We start from the raw sequence: 21,364 nt of genomic DNA on the forward strand, positions 1-21,364 counted from the left end.
GTGTGTGCAGGGGTCTGGTCACAGAGGATGACCAAGACCCTATTTCCTGGCAACTGATGGCCTGGGCCCTTCCCCCCTGCAAGATGAGAGCTAAAGGGTTGGAGAACAAAGGAATCAGGTGACCTCCTGGCCCGGGAAAGGGACAAAGCCCAGAGGAGGGGCTGGAGGGGGAGGCAGTTTGGGGCTGGCTGGGGACATGGAGTGAAGTGCAGACGTGGTTGTCAGGCTCACTGCCCCCCCAAAATGGACCCAGCTGAGGGGTCCTGTTCTCTATACCTACAAGCTCTGTTTTAGACCATATTCCCATCATCTAATAAACCTTTCCTTTTACTGGCTGGCTGAGAGTCACGTCTGACTGTGGAGTTGGGGTGCAGGACCCTCTGGCTTCTCCAGGACCCCGCCTGGGCGGACTCACTGGGGGAAGCGCATGGAGGAGCAGAGGATGCTGAATGCTCCGAGGTCAGACCCAGGAAGGCGGAAGCTGTGTGAGCTTTTTGCCCTGCAGACAGTCTGCTCCCAGGGAGGAGAGTTCCCCAGAGTCCTGACTGCCTTTGTAAGGAGCAGTTCTAGAGCATCGCCCAGGGACTCCGTGACACATACATGAAAGAAACAGCCAACACAGCAGCATTGTTACACAGGAAGATTTGGTGACACAAGGGCCTGGTAACAGGCTCTGGTATCTTTCACGTCGGGGATACAATCCTTGAGCCAGGATCTTTCTCTCTGCTCCACACAGAGCTGTTACGCTGATTGTGCTATGTAATAGTGACCAAAATGTATCATCCGATGGCTGTTTGGTGGAATGCATAAAAGGAGTCAGTGTTTGTGCTTTAGGTCCTAGTGGGTCTGGTGTCCATACTCCACAGCAAGCTGTGTCTGTGGAAACCCTGTTGATAGGCCCAGGATTGAGGAGTCAGCGTCATAAACCCCCTGCTGAGAACCCATGGGTTATGCAGACTGGATTTCCTTCAGGGCAGGAGGGAGACGCACAGGTGCAGGGGTAAACAGGGGAGGTTTGCTATGCTGAACCTGTTCAGAGCCTGTCAAATGCTTGAGTTGGTACCTTTCCCCTGCACTGATATCACCTAAAACGCTGCAGGGCAACAAGAAACTGAGCAGCACTAAAGGTGGAATGAGAGATGCGCTGGTATTAGGAGACCCTTGGGACAGGGATGGGGATTCTGCCAGTTCCTACATCAATGGGCTGTGTCCTAAAGGGGCAACACAAGTGTTAGCAACATGAATGGCATTCCCCGCCCCCAGCCCAGAACAGCCTCCTGCCCTCCCACTTCATGGAAACCTCACTGACCACCCTATGTCCCTTGAGGTCCAGCCCCCGCCCCCAACACCTCATAGGGAAATCCCATCCTGTCCTTCCCACCTCATGGGGAACCCCACTCACCCTGCCTTGGGGAAATTCTCTGCTTCTCACATCATGGAGACCCCCCTTGGACTCCAGTCCCTGCCCCCTATCCCCACCCCCCCATGGGGGAATCCCAACACCCCCTGCCCTACTCAGAGCCTAGCCTAGCCCTCCCCCACTCCAACTCCCTGTGGGAGGCCCGCACAGCCCCTGCCTCCCCCTACGGAACACCCCCACCCCCGTCTCCAGCCTATTAGGACCCTCCCTTGAAGAACAGCCCCTCCCCCAGCCTATGCGGACTCCCCTTGGAGCACAGCCTATGGGGCCCCCCCATGGAGCACAGCCCCTCCCCACAGCCTATGCCCCCCCCATGGAGCACAGCCTATGGGGTCCCCCCCATGGAGCATAGCTCCCCCCACAGCCTATGCAGGCTCCCCTTGGAGCACAGCCCCTCCCCACAGCCTATGGGTCCCCCCCCATGGAGCACAGCCCCTCCCCACAGCCTATGGGCCGCCCCCATGGAGCACAGCCCCTCCCCACAGCCTATGCCCCCCCATGGAGCACAGCCTATGGGGTCCCGCCCATGGAGCATAGCTCCCCCCACAGCCTATGCAGACTCCCCTTGGAGCACAGCCCCTCCCCACAGCCTATGGGGCCCCCCCATGGAGCACAGCCCCTCCCCACAGCCTATAGGCCCCCCCCTATGTAGCACAGCCCCTCCCCACAGCCTATGGGTCCCCCCATGGAGCACAGCCTATGGGCCCCCCCCATGGAGCACAGCCCCTCCCCACAGTCTATGCCCCCCCCTATGTAGCACAGCCCCTCCCCACAGCCTATGCCCCCCCATGGAGCACAGCCCCTCCCCACAGCCTATGCCCCCCCTTGGAGCACAGCCTATGGGCCCCCCCCATGGAGCACAGCCCCTCCCCACAGCCTATGCCCCCCCTTGGAGCACAGCCCCTCCCCACAGCCTATAGGCCCCCCCCCATGGAGCACAGCCCCTCCCCACAGCCTGTGGGCCCCCCCCCATGGAGCACAGCCCCTCCCTACAGACTTCCCCCCCGCAGGAAGGTCCCAGCCCAGCTCCCCATAGGCTAGTGGCCCACGACACCCTGCCAAGAAAACAAATCACCGGCCCCCCGCCCCACTTTGACATCCCGCGAGATTTGGAGGCTACTTCCCAGGCAGTCCTCGCGAGATCAGCCTCGAGAGGGGCGGGGGGAGTGTCTTGACTAGAGTGACAGGGCGGGGCCCCGGCTAGGTCCCGCCCCTTCGTGACCTGGGCGGGGACTCAGCCCCGCCCATAACGTCATCGGTGGGTGCCCAGGGGAGCGAAGCCCCGCGCAGGGCCTCCCCGGGCGCGTCGCTCGTAGGCGGCTTCACCGAGCGCCTGCGCAGCGCGTCACCGGCGGGGACCTTCGGGCTTCCCTGCAGCCCCGGGGACAGGCCCGTGGGAGCCTCCCCCCGGCTCGGGGTTCGCCCCGCTCAGTCTCGCCCCGGGGCCTCGGACCGCCCCCCACCTCCCCCCCATGGGGCCTCACCCCCCCCCAGCTGCTCCCCCTGGGGCCTCGGACCTGCCCCCAGACTCCCACTTTCTCCCCCTGTGGGACCTGGGATCCCCCTTCCCCCCTGTGGGACCTGGGATCCCCCTTCCCCCCTGTGGGACCTTTGGACACCTCTCCTACTCCCCTCCCCCCAATGGGGACGTGGACCCACCCCTGTCCCCACACAAGGGGCTGGATGTCTTTCCCCGGCCACCACTCAAAGGCCTCAAGGAAATGCCTTGAACCTGAATGACGCGGAGGGCGGGCTCTGCCCAGCAGCGGGGAAGTTGGAGGCAGGCATCAGCCAGGGGCAGAGTTAAGGGTATTCGGGAGCCTTCGCTGTAGCGTTGTCAACCCCAAGTGTTCAGAACTTGGGGAAACCCACCAAAATTATGAAACGGGCTTAAACATCAGGAGATTTTAATCATAACGGATGTTGGGTTCTTTTGATTTGCCTGCTGGCTTCTGAGGCTTTAGGCTGCACTCGGGTCATGGTTTCAAGCTTCTCTGTGTAACCGTGAGGGCTAGAAACTTTAATTTAAAAAATCTAAATAAAAGCTGAGACTCTTGCGTGACTCCTGGAGTTGGGGCTGTAAGAAAAGCATGAAATATTGTGAGACAAGACTTGAGATAAAATTGCAAGTGGTTGCAACTTTTGGCTGTGTTCTGGGGCGTAGCAGGAGCCAGCTGAGTTTCCTGGCTAAGGCTGCCCTGCTTCCTATGGCCCCTATTGGGTCTGGGAAGTAGAGCCTAGCCACAGTGCTTAGCACTACAGCCACACCCCTGATTTCCGCCGACATTGGGGGCTGGGAGTACAGCTGTTGTGGAGTCCTTGTGGCAACTCTGTACTGGCTTGTGCGGTCCCCTGGGTAGGGCATATTCCCCAGGGTCATTTTTCTCTGCTTATTGTGTGAGCCCTGGTGTGCAGTTTTCACACTCATCTGCATTTGCGTGCACAGATGTGAGGTTTGGTGCATGTCATCCAGTGTTCTTGTTAATTTTACAGGCGCTGTTCAGCAGACCCTTGGAAAACTGGCACCTAAGGTGCTGGGAACCTGCCAGGCACAGATCCCTCTGAGTGCCCATTGGGAGCTGAAGTCACTCAGCGTCTCACAAGATCAAGCATGATGCAGTAAAGCAGCCTAGAAGACATTGCCCTCCGTATGGGAAGAGCCGTCGTTGGACGATCCCACAGGCCACTTTATGAAATCCATCCCGGTCAGCCAATCTAGTCTCTTTTTCTTTCTGCTGTGGTGATGGAAGCGAAGGGGTGAGAGAGATTAATTAGGGCTTGTAAAGTGCTCTGGGACTCTCCCAAGGAAGATGCTTCTTGTAAAGTGCTAAGTATTGTTTTTGTCAGCCCAGCCTCAGAAGGGAATATTTTATAAAAGTGAATCTTGATCACTATCTGTTAGTAATAAATTATAAAACACTGCGTTTCTCTCCTGCATGCATTCTCTCTCTCTCTCAGCTCCCCACAGCAGGCTGATCCTGTTGCATGCTGGTAGGAGCGGCCTATTTCTCAAGATGTGCCTTTGTGAAGGGGGGGAGGAGAAGCTTTTTTTTTTTTTTTTTGGTCTTTGCCAGAATGATGCACAATAACAGCTCTTTGTACTTTAACGCTGTAGCATCTTTTATCTGAGAAGCTCAAAGCATCTTACAAACAGTAATGAATTAAGCCCCCTGTGGAGCATTTTCATCCCCTGAAAAACAGGAAATTGTAGCATTACCTGGAAATGTAATTTGAAGTGTCTAATATTTGGGAGCCTGTGCACCAGGGCTTGACTCTCCATTGCTTTGCACCTTGTGTGATCATTCAAAGCAGTGCAAAGTGCTTGTAGAAGGCTACCAAATCTGAGATGGGTTTTACATCTACCTTGCAATGGTGTAAATGACTACATAAGATATAGAGTACCAGGGGATCTGGCCCAGTGTAGTCCCCTGGCCCCCATTGTTGTAGGATTTGAGTGCCTGACAAACACTAATGGATTCATCCTCACAGCGGTGATGCAGAGAAGTAGGGTTATTATTCCCCTTTGAACAGATGGGAAATTGAGATCCAGAGGAATTAGGGCCTTAGCCCTGGAAACACTGAAGCTCCTGGGTGTAGGACCTGGTGGGGAGTGAGACAGGAAGTGGGGGTGCCAGAAAGGAGGAATGTGACGCTCATTGTATTACCCCTTGCAGCCAAAAGCAACACCCTGAGGCAAAGAGGAAGCCAGAGCAGCTGTTGAAGAACTGGGGTGATTTTAACCTAATGCAGACTACTAACCAGCAGGCATGTTCAGCACCCACTGTAGCTTTGTACAGCGCTATGCAGTGATCCACTCTGATGAGGTCTGGATCCAAAGGAAACTGTCACCAGTGCTTCCTTGGATGTCATGGAAAAATCTGATGCCACCTTGGATTCTAGATTTGGGAATCCCAGGGGAAGCCCTCACATTGAGAACCAACAGACGGGCAGATTAGAACCAGAGACCAAACCCTGTACTGCCCTTAAGATCCCTCCCCCAACCTGCCAGCACCACCTTTGTCTTGTCCATGTTGAGCTTTGCTGTTGTCTTCTTTAAGGGGGAATAAACAAGGCCTAGTGTGCCTGAACTCACTGAAACTGCAAACTGTCAACCAGGGGGAAGAGCAGTGAGTGGCCTGCAGCTCGGGGAGGGTGAACGGAGTGCACTGCTCACAGCAGAGCAGGGGCCGGTGCCACTTCAGTGAGTATCGATTCCTCTCCGCTCTCCACCATCCATGTGAGAAATACGGCTCCGGTTAGGCTGGATGTGTATGGTAAAGTTCTGATTTACAAAGCTCTGCTGGCCCTTAGCTGAGAGTCTCAGGGTGCAGGCAGTTAAAGAGCAATCCCAGTTATAAGTGCAAATCGTTAAGCATCATCAAATGCAGAAGAGGATAGGGAATTGCCACAGTGACCTAGTTCCAACTGCTTTTACGGTGTAGTGGTTACTGTGTTTGCATTATGTACAGTAGGTCCTGGGTTCAAGTCCCAGTGAATCTAGCACAGTCACCTTAGAAGGCAGTGTGGCTTAGAGTATGTGACTAACAGGAGTGCTGTGTTCCGTTCCTGGTCTTGTGACTTCGGGCTAGTCACATTTCCTCTGTTAGCTGCCTACTGAGGCAGGATAGTCTAGTGGTTAGGGTGTGCGCCTGGGCTATGGGAGACCTGGGTTTAATACCCTGCTCTGCCACAAACTTCCTGTGTGACCTTGGGAAGTCACTTAGCCTCCCTGTGCCTCAGTTTCCCTTCTGTACAATGAAGATAATAGCAATACCCTGCATCCAAGGCATGCTGAGCGGCCATATATTGTGAGGTACTCAAATGCTGCTGAGGTAGGAGTTAGATAAGTACCATGGCTAGATACTGTGGGGTTTTGTGCGCCTTCTTCTGAGGCTTCTGGCCCACAATGGGGCATGGGTCTAACCTGATCCAATGTTCTCATCCCTGGGCCATTACATCAAATACAGGATTTAAAATTAATCATTTTAAAGTGAGCACGGTGCCAACACCAGATTACAGTAGGTGGTACAGCTCAGAAGCTTTGGTGTTTCATACCTTAGGGCCTGGGCCTGCTGTGAGTTGGTGTCTCCCGCCATCAACTTCAAGGAGAGCTCTTAGTACCACTCAGCACTGTTCAGCAGTGTCTGAAGTCAATGGATTGGGGTAAAGCGGGAAACCCCATAATGAGCTCACATGGTGCGGGAAGGGATTTGTCCTCATGCTTCAGGGCATGAAGTGATCACCCCTGGAGGGATCAGGAAGGAACGACTCCTCTGTAGGCAGCATTGTACAAGTGACCAGGTGCATTATAGGTGGAATTTCCCCCCACTCACAGGGCTATTACAAGAAGCAGGACTTAACTGATGTATGTACCTTTGTTGTGGCCCTCTCCCCAGCAAATGAATTTCACCCCACGAGCAACATTTGCACCTTCAGAGGCATCGTTCTAGACTGTAGGCAGGATTCCAGGCTCCAGTCAATACAGCCGTTGCCTGAGCTAGAGTGGTAAATCTTTGCAAAGCGACTCCTTTTGTGTCACAAACAGATGATAAATGGCCACGACTCTCACTTTGATACCTTTCTGCGATGAAGGAAGCCAGTCTGTGTTTCATACAGATGAGACAGCTCTTTTCCTGGGGACACACTTCCCTCTGGTGGCTGACAAAGATGCAGCCGTGTTAGTCTGTATTCGACTAGAAAAAGAAAAGGAAGACTTGTGGCACCTTAGAGACTAACATTTATTTGAGCCTAAGCTTTCGTGAGCTACAGCTCACTTCATCAGATGCATGTGAAGTGAGCTGTAGCTCACTCAAAGCTTAGTCTCAAATAAATTGGTTAGTCTCTAAGGTGCCACAAGTCCTCCTTTTCTTTTTGCTAATAAAGATGGTTTCTTTGAGGCTCATTCCCTCCTGTTAGAGTCACCTAAGCGGAGGGAGTCACAGAATGGGGGTGGGGAACAGGGAGAGTATTTTTCAGTTCTCAGATTTTAACACGAGAAAGAGACGACCATGATAAAAATGTAATGAGGTGACGTGATTATGGTGCATAAATGCAGAGCAAGAACCAGTGACTCGAAGTTAAAGCCAGACAAATTCCAATTAGAAACAAGGCCCACATTTTTAACAATGAGGGTGATTAACCACTGGAACAAACTGCCAAGGGAAGTGGTGGATTCTTCATCTCTGGGGTTTTTAGATCAAGACTGGAGGCCTTTCTGCAAGGTCTGTCTTAGCCCAAGCCAAGGTTTGGGGCTCAATACAGGGATAAGTGGGTGAAATTTTCTGGCCCATGTTATACGGGAGGCCAGACTAGATCTAATGATCCATCTGGCCTTTAAATCTGTTAATCATGGTGGATGTTTACTAGCTCTGGGATCACCTTCTTCTTTTATACATTTTCTTACAGTAATTTAGTGCTCAGATTCCATTCCTGTTTAACCCCAGGACAGCTTAACCCTGTCACGGGTGTCTTGGAGAAAAATGGACCAGAGTTGGAAATTCCTGCTCCAAACTGCCCCAGATTTCCTGGCGTTTAGCTCCAGGGTTGTGGTTGGACCCATCTTGGAGAGCCTGTTTTCTTCTGTGGAGGGTCCTCTCCAGGCTCTGCTGGTGGCTAGAAGGGGAAAGTTGAAGCTGTCTGTAAGAGAAGATTATGGGCAGATGGATAAACAGGGAAAGGGAACTTGTAATGACCTGATCAGGAGCCGCTCTGGCAGCTGGTGCTCAAAGGGCTGTTACTCTGATGTGACAGGCTGCTCAGACACCCACTCAGATCCATCCTTGGTTGTTTTCACCACCGAGCGAGTAAAAAAGCTCCAAAATCTCCTGTTCCCCTGTCACGTTTCTCATTGTGCTGCTCCCAAGGCCATGGGGCTGTGCTTCTCTCGGCTCAGCCTGCTCGCTCTCTTGTCTCTGCTTCTCTCATCTGCAGATGAGCATGAGCAAGTTGGTTAAATCTTCACAGGGAGTCTGGGAAGGACACACTGGATCCAACGCACCAGAGAGAAGTTGCAAAGATTGAGGGGGTATGTGGCTAATATTTGAACCTTGCCATTCATAGTGGATACATTTTAACATGGGCCGAGTGACTGGCAAGAGTCCACCCCACGAGGGGTCAAAGAGAACATTGGCAGTTCCCTGGACAAGGCTGGTACCACTGGGATTAGGTGCATTCTCCATGGTGACCAGTGTCTCTAGGACTGCTCTGTGGTGACATAGAGCACATACGAATGCCTGGTCAAGACTAACCTGATTGTCAAACCTGGGCTGGGGAACTTCCACCTTGGTCCAGACCTGCCCAGATCTGTTGTTCTCAGGCCACGCTGCAATGTTCATCTACATTTCCAGATCCCATCACTCCTGTGGTTACTCAGTGATAGGGTAGATGTACTTGTAGTTACAGAGTTCAGCCAGTAGGGGTCTCCATGTGCCGAGTAAAGTTCCAGATAGGCTGTGATCCCTGGTAAACAAGAGAGACAAAGCTGGGATCGAGCCCTTGGCACAGCTGAAAAACTCAGCCCTGGGACAGCTCCAGCTGGCCTCTCAAAAACTGAGGCATCCAGAAATCAGTGGCCACCTTTGAAAATATGGCTGTTAGGTTTTGGGAAGCTGGAAACGTGCCAGGGCTGATACAGCAGCAAGAGGGAGGCACTGATTGTCTTGGAATCTGTTACACATGGAGGAGGAAGCCCATGTGAGAGAGGCCCGGTACAATACATTGTATCCCTGGAAGGGGCCCAGATGCCACAAGTGATGGACACAGGATAAGAACCTGTATAGAATTGAACCCAACTGGTTAATTACTTCCTGGATTTGGGCTGATGGCTCCATATTATCACATGGCTGTATTTTTAACACATTATGACAGTGATGACAAAGACACATTATCAGGCCAGATCCTCAGTGGGTGTAAATCACTGGTGCATCACTGATGTCAGTAGAGTGACATTGATTTACACCAGCTGAGGATCTGGTCCCCGGAGCTTTGGATAGGTGATTTTTTGCATTCATTATAAATTCAAATAAATAGCTGTATCTCCAGGCATTTTCTAAATCAATCCTCATATAGCACATCCCTGCTCCGCTAAAAAAGGAGCTGTTTATAGTGTTGTATTTTTATTTCTACTTTGCTCTAAGTCCAGGACATCACAGACCTGTCACAGATACATATTTCCCTCACTCTCTGCGTCTCTTCCCCCCCTGGTCACAGGAGCAGCTTTCAGTCCTTGTGGCTTAGAGGTGATTAGTGTGACTGTGTTATTGGCACTCTGAATCGCTGCGATTGTCTTGGTGACGGGTTGGATAGAAAACCCCAGAACATCTGAACTGCTGGAGCTCTCTGAGTCAGAGTGAAACCACGTTGCAGATGTTGAAGGAGGTGAAAGGAAAAGGCTAGGGAAATCTGTTTTGTTCTTAGCTCTGAAAGTCTCTCCTTCTTCATCCTCCTTTGTAATCTTGCAAGCTAAATGTTGCTGGGACCATTACTGCCACAGACTCCCTGTGTGACCTCAGAGAAGTCACTTCCCCCACCTCTGTGCCTCAGTTTCCGTGTGTGTAAAATGGGAATAAAAATGCTCACCAAAGTATTCAGGGCAGGCGGGCTGCGGCAAATTAAGTAATTCTGGCAAAAGCATTTTGGAGTCCTTTGGTCGAAGGGACTGGGACTCAGGACTCCTGGGTCCCATTCGTAACTCTGGCACTGACTTGCTGCATGATGTAAAGCAAATCACATCCCTATGTGCAAAATGGGAATGTTTCCCTTCCCGCCGGACTTGTGTGAAGGTCATTAATTAATATCCATAAAGAGCTTTGAAGTCCTCTGCTGGATGCAAATTATAATGATTTCAGCTGTTATTGTAGCTGAATGCAGCACAGGGACACTATTGATTGCTTCTAACTTACTTTTGACTCATGGAGGTTTCAACATAAGCGCTTCACAAGGACAGCCATTAATCATTTGTGAAACTCACAAGCCCACAAAGCTCAAACACAATGACAGTGTCCATTGCACTGAGGTGTTTTGCTCTCCTGCCTTCTCTTGGTGCAATGTCATGATGAACCCTTGAATAATAAAGACAATTAACACCAAACCTCAGTGGTTTAAATGTCCCAGCTAGTTCCTCAACTACCTACCACTTAGCGACAGTGTCTGCTGGTGGATGGGAGATTGGAAAAGATGCTTCTAAAATTGAAGGGTTTTTTAATTGTAGATACTTTATATTTTAAAAAATTAACTAACTTTAGTGTGATTGTTTTAGAATACAGGTAATGCAGGGGGGTTAGCTGGCCCATATTGGTAAAGGGATTTTAAGCTTTAATTGTATTGGTTACTGGTTGAAATCCAGGTTAGGCAAGTAAAGGTCAAAAGGGGTTCCCCATTTGACGGTTTTTGGGTGGCTTAGTGATAGATCTAAGCTAGCAAGTGTTGTGGAATAGATGCTCGCAGGTCCTGGCCAAGTACCATTAGTGCAGAGGTTCCTGCATAAGTGAGACAAGACGTTGATATCCTCTCTGATCATTGACAGGATTCTCCATCCTGCCAGAACGTCTCATGACCAAAACATCTTTCTACCGTGGGGCCGCTAGGCGGCAGAGCTAACCCACCTTCTACCGTGGGGCCGCTAGGCGGCAGAGCTAACCCACCTTCTACCGTGGGGCCGCTAGGCGGCAGAGCTAACCCACCTTCTACCGTGGGGCCGCTAGGCGGCAGAGCTAACCCACCTTCTACCGTGGGGCCGCTAGGCAGCAGAGCTAACCCTCTGATGGCGGAGGACTCTGCTGCCTTTAACCTAGGCCAGGAAGGCTTGCGGGTTTCAGTGTCTGCATACTATGGTGATGGGGGCTTTAAAAAGGGCAAGAGGAGGTTGCAAAGTAGCAGAGTTTAAACACTACGGTGGACAGGTGTGTGAGAGAGAAGCGGATGGGGGTGGGAGGATAGATGGAGACCCTGGATGGATGGATGGTACATGGACGTGTTCTCTGTAAAAGGAAATGTTTCTCCTTTCAGTTTTGTTCAGTGAATTTAGAGCTGCTTTGTGTTCCTCTCCTGTCTTGCACTGATCAGTTTGCGCCATGTGGGTGGCTATTTCACATGACATGTCAGCGCCCCTTCACCTGCTGGCGTGAGGGATGCCTGCGATGATCGGGGATCACGAGGCTGCTTAGACTCAAACAGGTCCCTAGCTGGCCTTCAGGGACCTTGGACCTGGGGCTGGATCTGTGAGTGCAGAGAGATGGGAAGGAGCAGGGTGGGTGAGAAAGCCCAGCACAGTGTGATGTGTGGGAGAGGCACAGCCCTGGGATGGGACAAAGCGAAAGAAGAATTCAACAGAAGTGAGGAAGGGAGCAGGGGAGGGAGAGCAGGGAGAGACCAGCTGGACACCGCCTCCTGGGAGGTGCTATGCTGGCGAGATGGAGGGGGAGGCTCTCAAGTTGTTGCTAAATAGACCATCCATTCTGAGCTACTGAAACTTACCCAGCGCAGAGGGGCGAGCACAACCCTTTGCAGTCTGCTGTGGGGCTCGAAGAGCTGTGTTGAATCAGGGTATCCATGGAGCTCAATCAGTGGGGAGGGTGGAGCAGCCTCATGCCACCTGTAGAGTCAGCAGAGCATGGGTGACATGGTCCAGGGAGGGGAGAGACAAGGAGGGTGGTGGTGAGGGAGATCCAGGAAGCTGAACACAAGGGAACAGATGGGCTTCACATGTAGGCTTCTGAATGAAGTGGGGATTCTGGGCTTGAGCCCTGTTGATGCTCAGGCCCCTTGAAACAGCTGCAGCGTGGGTGTGACTGTAACTGATGCTGTCTTCAAGGCCCCTTCATGCTGCCGGAGGGGTATGAAGGGGCCTCGGTTTCCCTGGGCTGGGAATCAGGCTGATGGACCCTGCAGGCCAGTAGTTGAATGTCTCAGCAAGACCACAGCTCTTGGCAACAAGAGACATGTTGCTGTTGTCAGGGAGATGTGGTTTTGACCTTGGTCCGGGCCAGCCTGTTCGTGCACAAAATACCCAGAGCTGTCACACAAGCATGATTGCAATGTACAGCCAAATGGGAGTTGGCTTTGATAACAAGGAATAGCTGCCTGTCTATCCGGCTACCCCCATACACACCCACCTATCCATCCCCATACACAGCGGCCTATCATCACCTTTCTAAAACACTCATCACTTACGCACCACGTTTTACCAGCCCTCAGCTCCATCCATGGCTTTCAAATCTCTCTCACTTGAACCCAGATGGAGGTGGCGTTCCGGAGCCACCGATCTCCCTAAGACTCTGGAGACAGATGTGTCCACGTGGGACCGTTTTCATTTTCACCTCCTCTCTGACCAGCTCGATTGCAGCCGTCATGCTCGTAGGTGCTGTGACCGCTTCAGCTCCCCCAAGCCCCGCCAAGTCAGGGCTGGCGAGTCCGTGGAGTTCTACCATCCCCACAGGAATCCTGGGCAAAGCTGCTCCATACGGGCAGACCCTCCCATGGAGGGTGCCCCCTTGTCTCACGCTGCCCCGTGGGGTTGGGGAAAACGAGGGCTTCCCCGTGAAGGGAGTGCTCTGTCCAGGAGACCATCCAGGCAGAAAGGGCGCTAGGGCCTGCCAAACACATGGATTTCCGAGCAGGGGCCCTTGTCCCTGCAGTGGGCGGCTGCCTGGGTTTGTGGTTAAGGCACATGCTGGGGAACGGTTTTGCGCTGGGCACCGCTAGGGCCAGTCACAAATCAGGCCTGTATGCTTCAGATCTGACGGCCAGGAGGGACCCGAGGTGGAGCTGCTGCCTAGCACAGTCCAGAGAATTCCACCCCGTCACCCTGCACGGAGCCCATGGCTTGTGTCTGGCTAAAGCGTCACTTCCAGAAAGGCTGGAGAGCTACTGGCCCGGGTCAGGGTGGGGGCTGCAGTTGCACTGACCCAGTGGGAATTCTGTGCAGGACCTTGAATTCCAGGTGCTCCCCGGTGCAGGGGCGGCATAAGAACATGGCTAGCCCCCATTGGAGGAAGCAGCATGGGCCAGGGAGCCCTCCCCTTCCTCCTCCCCAGGGTAGCTGTTCTTGTGCTCAGGCCGGGGGAAGGGCAGCGACCGAGACCAGGGGTGAGTGGTTGAAAGGATGGGAGGCTCATTACGCTCCCCTTTCCGCTACAGTACCTGGTCAGGAGCCAGACCCCACCGGGCTCTCTGTGCCTCAGTTTCCCCACAGGTTGGCCATTTTGCAGATGGGGCTAAAGCTGCTGCTGTTCGTAAAGCGCTGCGGTGGGAGGGAGGCAAGGTGGACTGTTGCAAAGAGAGAATGACGTGTGAAGGAAGTAACACTGAGAGCTTGTGATCCAAGGGAGCTGCAGCTATGTAGAGTTGACTGTCATCTCAGTGCCTTCTTCAGCGGCGACGGGCGAAGCAAAGCTCCCAGGAGGCAAATCCCTCCTGCTGCGAGAGCATGGGCTGGGGCCGTGCTCAGCTCCCCCTGCTTGCTCTCCTGGCTCAGCCCTCCAAGCCCCAGGTGAGTGATGGGGCATTACGGCTGTGAGACATGTGGCAACCTCGTGCCAAGGGGAACCTTGGAAACCACAGCCCCTGTGCCCAGACTAATGCTGGTGCAAATCCAGAACCGCTCCATTGAGCTCAGCGACTCTGGCTTTACACCAGTGTAACTGAAAGCAGAATCTGGCCCAGCCTGTGTTGGGCTCCTTCCTTGCTCTGATAGCTGGTTCCCTGCCAGGAACAATTGCTGGGCCTAGCCCCCCATCCCCAAGCTCTGTGCCGGAGTTTGGTGAGATGTTTCTCTCCCCTGAGACTGGGGGGGGCGGGGGTGGTGTCACCAGGAGGCCATTCTGATCCCCAGAGCTTGATGGGAACAGAAATGGATATGTAAGTGTAACAAGGCGAGACTCACTCCTGCAGCGCCTCCCACTGGTCATCCAGGGAATTAGCTCACCAGCCTCTGCAGCGCCAGTGTCCCGCCTCTTGCTGGCCCCTGTGTCCCTCCTGGACCCCAATGCCCCTTTATCTGGGGGTTTCTGCCACAGCAGTATCCCCTCAGTCTTTGGGTCTCCTCTCCCCAGGGAACCCCCAAATCCCACCTTGCCTCAGCCTATGGGCTACTGCCTTTCACTGGGGCCAACTGCACTCTGTATAAGCCAGTCATCATAGGCAAGGCGGGGTGGGGGGTAGGACCTACTGTCTCTACCCAGCCCCAGGCTGCCCCTTTGCAGCCCCACACCCCAGGGAGTTTCCAGGTGGGAGCTCCCCAGCACTACCCCCCCCCTCAAGTTCCTGTTTAGCTTTCAGGCAGCTAGGTCCTTCCCTCTCTGCAGTTAGAGAGGGACTAGCTGAGTGCCTGGCTCACAGCCTTTTATAGGGCCCAGCTGCACCCTGATTAGGGCGTGGCCCAGCTGTGGCTGCTTCCCCAATCAGCCTGGGCTTTTCTCCCCACCCCACCCCTTTCCCAGGGCTGGCTTTAACCCTGTCAGGGCTGGAGTGGGTGACTACCCCTCTACAGTAGGGTATTGGGATTCTTGGGGGGGGGGGTGGAAAAGAGTAGCAGAGAGGGAGGATTGCCTAGTGGTTAGAGCACTAGCCTAGGAGATGGAAGTTCTGGGTGCAATTCCCTGCTCTGCCACACACTTGGGTGAGTCACTTAGGCGCTCAGTGCCTCAGTTTCCCCAGCTGTACAATGGGCATAATGGCACTGCCCTGCCTCACAGTGCGGGTTGGGAAGATAAAAACATGAATAATTGTGAGGTGCCCAAATGCTACGGTGATGGCTGCCCTAGAAACACCGAGGGTAAGTCTCTAGTGTCAGCTCTGAGGCCAAAACCAGACCCGGCAGCTGGGGATAGGGATGGACTCCCGTCAGTTTGTTCTCTCTGGCTTGTGCTGCAGCAAGTGGGGAAATCAGTGGCCACCCCCACCCTTGCCCCCCGCAACTTTGATCTCCTGGGCTCTGTTTCTCAGATCCTGGATTAACCCAAGCACTGACTCCCCGCCGCCAGGTGAATGGGATTCTGGGAGGATTGGTCGTGCTGTCTGTGGATCTATCCCCCGGGACAAAGGCAAAAGAAATCGAATGGAGTTTCAGTGCTGGGACAGGTGTGACGATCCAGCTGGCTGAGTTCAATGGAGGGAAGTTTGAGCGACACGATCCCAGCGACAGATTTCAGCAGGGGCTAGCAATGTACGTGACCTTGCTGAGGATCAAGGCTCTGGAGCTGGGCGATAGCGGAGTTTATGAGGCCCGGGTTAAGATCGTACCAGCAACTGTGGAAGATCAGGCCTTTCTTCTCGCGGTCTGTGGTAAGTGACTGTTTAAAACCGTGTTGAACTGAAGTTTGAACAAGTGAAATCATCTTTCAGGGCTGTTAATAAAAGCGTGTTCCTTCGCTTTTATTAAAAGGCCCCGTGGATAATAACTCCTGGCTTGTGTCCTGTGGAGGAAATACGTGCATTGGGGTTGGGTTTTCCCAGCCTGCACGAGGCAGGGAGGAGGATGTGCGGGAGGAAGGCTGTCACCCAGCCCTCAGTTCTGCATAACTGAGAACCTCCCTCCAGCCCTTGTGTGGGGCTGCTGGGTTTGTGCTGTGATGGCCCGGTTACGTGCACAGCTGCACGTTGTATGCTGGGTTCGTGCCGTGATGGCCCTGCTACCTGCATAGCGGTTCCCTGGCTCTCCTGTGCACAATTATCCCCTCTGTTGCGGATGCCATCCAAGCTAGCACAGTGGTGCTCACTGCTTGTGAACGAGTTGCAGCAAAGCACACCTCCAGGCAGCTGTCAGAGGGAGCCCCTGCTGTGCGTTTGGTGGAGGATGGAGCTCTCCAGGGGATTCAGATCTGATTCTCGTGAGGTGTCCCTGTATCTCTTAGCTGTGCCCCAAGAGTCACATCCCCTATTCACCCAGCTCTGCCCAGCCCCCTGCAAACCATTCATAGCCTTAGACTGTCTTGCATTGTCCCATCATTAGTGGCAGCCTCCCTGAGGCTCTGCTCATTTACATCAATGCCCCTTTACCCCACCCTGGCAGTGCAAAGGAGCCTTCAAGGGGTGTAAAGTGGGCCCATTGTAAGGCCCTTTTGTGCTGCCAGAGACATGGAAAGAGCCCTTATGATACATCTACACTGCAAAAAAAAAGAAAAGCCCAGGGCAGCCAGTCTCAGCGCTCGGGTCACCTGACTCAGAGCCCAGGTCATCTCACTCGGGCTCTTGAGGTTTGAGCTAGTGGCTAAAAATAGCAGTGTAGAACTTCCTGCTCGGGCCTGGAGCCCAGGCTCTAACGTCTGGCGATGGGAGCGGGTCTCAGAGCTCGAACTCCAGCCCATGCAGGAATGTCTCCACTGCTCCTTTGAGCACTCTAGCAGGCCCCCGGGTCAGCTGGCCTGGGCTCTGAGCTGCCAGGTGGTTGTTTTTTCCCCAGTGTAGATGCCTTCTGTGTCAATGAGAGTCAGGCCCCCAGAGTCTTTCATTCTCATTTTATTTCTTCTGAATGCAGAGCCCGTTCCAATGCCAAAGATATGGATTCACTCACTCTCCAGCACGACCGATGGGTGCAATGTCACTCTGCAGTGTCAGGCGTCTGGCAGGGAAGAAGTTAACGTCTCCTGGATGAGAGGGAACCCACCCCGAGGCCTGGGCGATTCTGAGCGGTACCAGCTGGCCCCTGATGGCAGGACCCTCCGCCTGTCTCTGCAGCCCAACCGCCCAAACTCTACCTTCACCTGCACGGCCAGCAACCCTGGGGACCAGAAGAGCATCTCTCCTGACCTGCAGAGCATCTGCCAAAGCGGAGGTGAGTTATCAGCCGGGCGTGTCTGTCTGCTCATTTACACCGGCTTTATGCTAGCCTAGCTTCTCTGGTCTCAGTGCTGCCACTCCTGATTTACAGCAGTGTAACTGAGTGGAGAACCAGGTCCCCGGACAGAGGAATAAATACACTGGCCGCAGCCCTGATTTTCGTTCATGTACGCCGCTAAAGCAGTGAGCAACTCTGGAATTTACTCCCACTTCCAGGCCCCTTTACTCTGCCAGTGCAAAGTAAAGGGGTCTTAGTGCAAATGTGGATTCAGGCTTGTCAGTCCAATCCCCCTGACTCTGTCTTTTCCCCATTGCAGGAGCGGCTCCCAGTCTTTGCCATTGGAGAGCCATTACTGTGGCTCTGTTCCTGGGATCAATGCCATTGTCCTTGTGAACCTGCTGCACAGAAAAACGCCCTAACGCTGGTGGTTGGGCTCGAACCTCGTACCGCAGACCCCTAATGAGAAGGTGTACGGGCCGACTGGGACTGCCGGGGAGGCGGGGGGAGCAGGCTATCAGGTGAAATCCTGGCCCTAGTGCAGTTTTGCCAATGACTTCTGTGGAGTCCGGATTTCACCCCCAGGTGTAGCTTGGTCCCCAGAATCTCCTGCTCATCGGAGAATATTCTGAGCAAGCTTTGTCTAAAGGAGATGTTTCTCCACGGTAAAGAGAAATAAAAGTACCGGATAGTTGAGAGTACTTTAATACTCAAGTATCGTGCTGAGTTGGGATTAGCAATGCAGTTACTGACCCACGCGTCTAGTGATACATATTCAAAGCCCTGCTCACTGATTGGCTGAAGTGGTTGGATTTCCATAATGACTCTAAGGTTCTCTCTCTAATGCAGCAGGTTTCAACCTGTGGTCTCTGCGGAGCTGTTCCAGGCATGGTGCAGGGAAGGCAAGGCGGACTCTGCATTCAGCCCACGGAAAGGGGCAGCTGACGGTCTGTCGAGCTAGGTACTTGAATGACCTCCACCGCTGAAGTACCTGCCAGGACTTGGAAACAGCCAGTACCATGGTCGGCATTACAGCGCTGCAGCAGGATGGCCTCACCACTGCAGTGTAGACGTACCCTGAGGGCCTTTTGCATCATTCTGGCCGCACCAAGTGGGTAGAATGAAAAGGGGTAGAAATTACAGTTACGTTCACTTTAAGGCTGCTCTAGGTTTCCAGGGCCATGTAAAGGGGCCTCATTGTCGATGTTTATGTGTAACCAAGGAAGTCGTTTACACCAGAATAAAGTCATTTCTCTTCCAGCATAGAGTCTCCACATGGGGTGTTATAACAGCGCAGACACAGTTCTGGTGTCAACTCCCCATGTAGACAAGCCCTTATCGCACAGCCGGTAGTTCCACTCTCGTCCTATATGCCGGAGATCCGTTGACTTGCATAGAACAGTGTTGTCTCCAATACAGTCTCTCCGTTGTGTTCTCCTCGGTAGCCCTCTGTGGAAGCCAGTGACTAATGTCTGTCACATGGGAACTCGTGCCTCCTTCCAGCCCATCAAGGGTGGAGACTGGGTCATGAGCGGCTCTCACATGGATTGACGGGACACGGCAGCTGCCGAATTTCCCCAGCCCCGTGCTGTCTTGTGCCCGTCACACTGGCAGCCCCCGGATGGAAACATGCTTGTTGTTTGGAACATGTTTTTCATTTCCTCTGAGCCGAACCCTGCTCCCCTGGAACCTGATGGGATCGAGATCTGCTCCTCCACTTGCAAATGCAGAGTGAGGGGCACAGCGGCTGCCCCTCGGCCTCGAGAGGCTGGCAGAGGCAAAACCGCTGAGCCTGGAGCAAGGTGGGAAGAGCACATTCCCATGCAAGGGCAGGGTTCGCACTGGATCTCATCCCCCTGCCCCACCTCTTCTCTGTTTGGGGCCCTCTAGGCCCTATTCACGCCTTACCCATTCGGTTTTGTTTTAACCCATTGTGTGCTGCAACTGTGGGTGAAATCCGGGCCCCAGGGATATCAACGGTGAAACTCCCACAGGCTCGCTAGGGGTGGGATTTCACCCAGGGAGGGCTCAGGTCCTGTAGGACAAGCTGCCTTCTGCATGAGACTCACTGATGGATATTGCAGCCGGTGGAGAAGCTGGAGAGCTCGGGGGGCTGGCAACGGGCCGCAGAGCTTTTCACGGGTAGGTTGCTGGTTCCAGACCAGGCAGCAGAGCCTCCCAACTGTTAACATCTGAGGCACTCATGCCCAGATTGTAAAAGGTATTTCGGTGTCTACCTCCCATTGAAATCAATGGAAGTTAAGAACCTAAACACCCGAGACTTAACCACCGATTCCTACTAGATACGCGTCTTTACAAGGGTAACTGACCCTTGGAACAATTTACTTAGGGATGTGGTGCTGTGTTTGAAGTCATTAAATTAAGACTGGCTGCATTTGTCCAAGACCCACTCTAGCTCACTCACAAGTTGGTCTCAGTGCAGGAACTACTGGGTGACCCTCTGGCTTTGCTACGCCGGAGGTCAGATTAGATGGCCACAGTCGTCCCTTTGGGCTGTACTGTCTAGGGTTCTGGATAGCTAGGCAATGATGGACACCCATCTTATTGGTGCTGTGTTTGTTTGTCTGTAAATTATGTATCACTATGAACTACCCCAGCTGCCCTCCTCCTGGGTCCAGCTTACTTGTTGGCATCACTGTAGGGGCAGGTGTTAGGGAGTGACTGCGCTGACATGGGAATAGAAGCCCCGTGGACCAGGTCAGGATGGGCGGTTTGGTCCAAACATGCACACGCCGAGATCTAACGACCCCAAAGAGAATTGTACCCGCATCAGCTGCCAGAAGGATGCCAACCCTCCCTTGATTGGTTTCTCTTCCTTCTAGAACAGTGCATTGCCTTTCTGAAGAATCAGGGGACATTTACTACATGCCATCCAGCCTCTCTATAAACTGCATTCCCCAGCTGTTTTGGAAGATGGTGGTTTCCACCCATTGGCTTCTAGCTTCATATCAGAAGCTTTCAGTTCCTCCTTCTCGCCAGTGGGTAAGGGCAAACTCTGCACAAGTTAGTCCCCAGATGTTCCATCCAGGAACCAGCCCCAGACAAATCAGAGTTTCTGTGAATTTGCTCAAGGTTCATGGCGGCCTCATGCGAAGCCACTGGGTTGTCCTGGATTCTTTGCTGTGAATATTTGGGCAGCTGCACAAGCTTATTTGGTGCCTAGATTTTATGCCAGCCCTCTGCTCCTGGGTGAATTTCACCCTAGGATTTGTAAGGTGCTTTGAGATTCTCCGGTGGAAGGTGCTCCAGCTGGGGAAGGGCTTAATTAGTCTTTTGGGAACAGGTGAATCATTTTCCTTGAATTTCCAGAACCGCTGAGAGCAGAACAGGAAACACCTGACATTTCCCCTCCCCCCACTTTGTCCTTCTGAAACAAAACAGCCTATTATGTCAACGCTCTTCCTTTGTTTTTTTGCCTGGAGCGATTTTTTTAAATCAAAAAATAATCTTTCCTTCTTGTTAGAAACACTTCCTTTCTTTCAGCCAGCTCTTTGCTACCGAGGGCCAGGATTATTATTAGCTAGTTTCTCCCCTCCTGGAAAATGTCAGCAGAAAGGGGGCGGAAATCCTTTTCAGCAGAAAACGGAGACATTTTTTGTTGGAGCCTGAAATACGTGTGGTCCTGGACTGGGAAAATATTTGTTCTTTGAGTTTCTCGGGGCTCTGATGAAAAACGTTTCTAGGATGGCAGATGCTTTCTGCCAAAATTTACATGGAGTCGAAAACCCAAATTCCAGCAAAAAAAGAGGAGTAGAAGGAAAACTTTCAACCAGCCCTGTTTAGTGTCCCCCTTTCATAGGGAAAATGAGGCAAAGCAACTGGCTCACAAATCATTGGCAGAATCAGGATTCGAACCCAGGAGCCCTGACTCAGGGTCAGATCCTCCAAGGTACGTAGGCACCTAACTGCTGTTGATTTTAAGGATCTGGGTCTCATTGCCTACTGCCTTATCCATTGGACACCCTTCCCCCCCAACCTCTTGTTAATACTGATGGTTCTATCTAGTCCAGTGTTTGGTCGTGCTGTGACCCCCTCCTTTTCATTATTGTCCTATTTACTGGCAGTGTTGCTGGATCACATCAGACCAGTGGGCTCGTTCATCCAGTATTGTTCCATAGGTCTGAATATCATCTGGGTGATGCCCGCATGTG

At 52.9% G+C, this 21,364-nt stretch overlaps 1 protein-coding gene and 1 long non-coding RNA gene across 4 annotated transcripts; both read left to right on the forward strand.

Moving 5' to 3' along the window:
• Positions 1-2,694: 2,694 nt before the first annotated feature.
• On the forward strand, positions 2,695-4,342 carry LOC140902450 (uncharacterized). Its single transcript, XR_012156070.1, has 2 exons — positions 2,695-3,776; positions 3,914-4,342. It is a non-coding gene; the product is annotated as an uncharacterized lncRNA (long non-coding RNA).
• A 9,483-nt stretch (positions 4,343-13,825) lies between these two features.
• LOC140902491 (CD48 antigen-like) lies at positions 13,826-18,448 on the forward strand. 3 transcript variants are annotated; one of them, XR_012156072.1, is made up of 5 exons: positions 13,826-13,907; positions 15,400-15,700; positions 16,893-17,189; positions 17,512-17,662; positions 18,042-18,127. XR_012156072.1 is itself a non-coding variant. In XM_073322621.1 (4 exons), the coding sequence occupies exons 1-4, from the start codon at positions 13,845-13,847 to the stop codon at positions 18,176-18,178; spliced, it is 798 nt and encodes a 265-aa protein (XP_073178722.1). In that variant the 5' UTR covers positions 13,826-13,844; the 3' UTR covers positions 18,179-18,448. The 3 variants fall into 3 exon arrangements, 1 of the variants encoding a protein (XP_073178722.1); XR_012156073.1 differs by having other exon boundaries at positions 18,045-18,081; XM_073322621.1 differs by lacking the exon at positions 17,512-17,662 and having other exon boundaries at positions 18,042-18,448.
• Positions 18,449-21,364: the final 2,916 nt, after the last annotated feature.

The sequence above is a fragment of the Lepidochelys kempii genome, chromosome 24 (genome assembly GCF_965140265.1).
Source record: "Lepidochelys kempii isolate rLepKem1 chromosome 24, rLepKem1.hap2, whole genome shotgun sequence".
NCBI lineage: Eukaryota > Metazoa > Chordata > Testudines > Cheloniidae > Lepidochelys > Lepidochelys kempii.

Excerpts from the sequence above, each read along its gene's own strand:
- LOC140902491 (XM_073322621.1), top strand. The coding sequence starts at position 13,845 with ATGGGCTGGGGCCGTGCTCAGCTCCCCCTGCTTGCTCTCCTGGCTCAG. Across the intron at positions 13,908-15,399 it reads CTCAGCCCTCCAAGCCCCAG|GTGAATGGGATTCTGGGAGG; the intron begins GTGAGTGATGGG and ends CCCCGCCGCCAG. Across the intron at positions 17,190-18,041 it reads GAGCATCTGCCAAAGCGGAG|CAGGTTTCAACCTGTGGTCT; the intron begins GTGAGTTATCAG and ends TCTCTAATGCAG.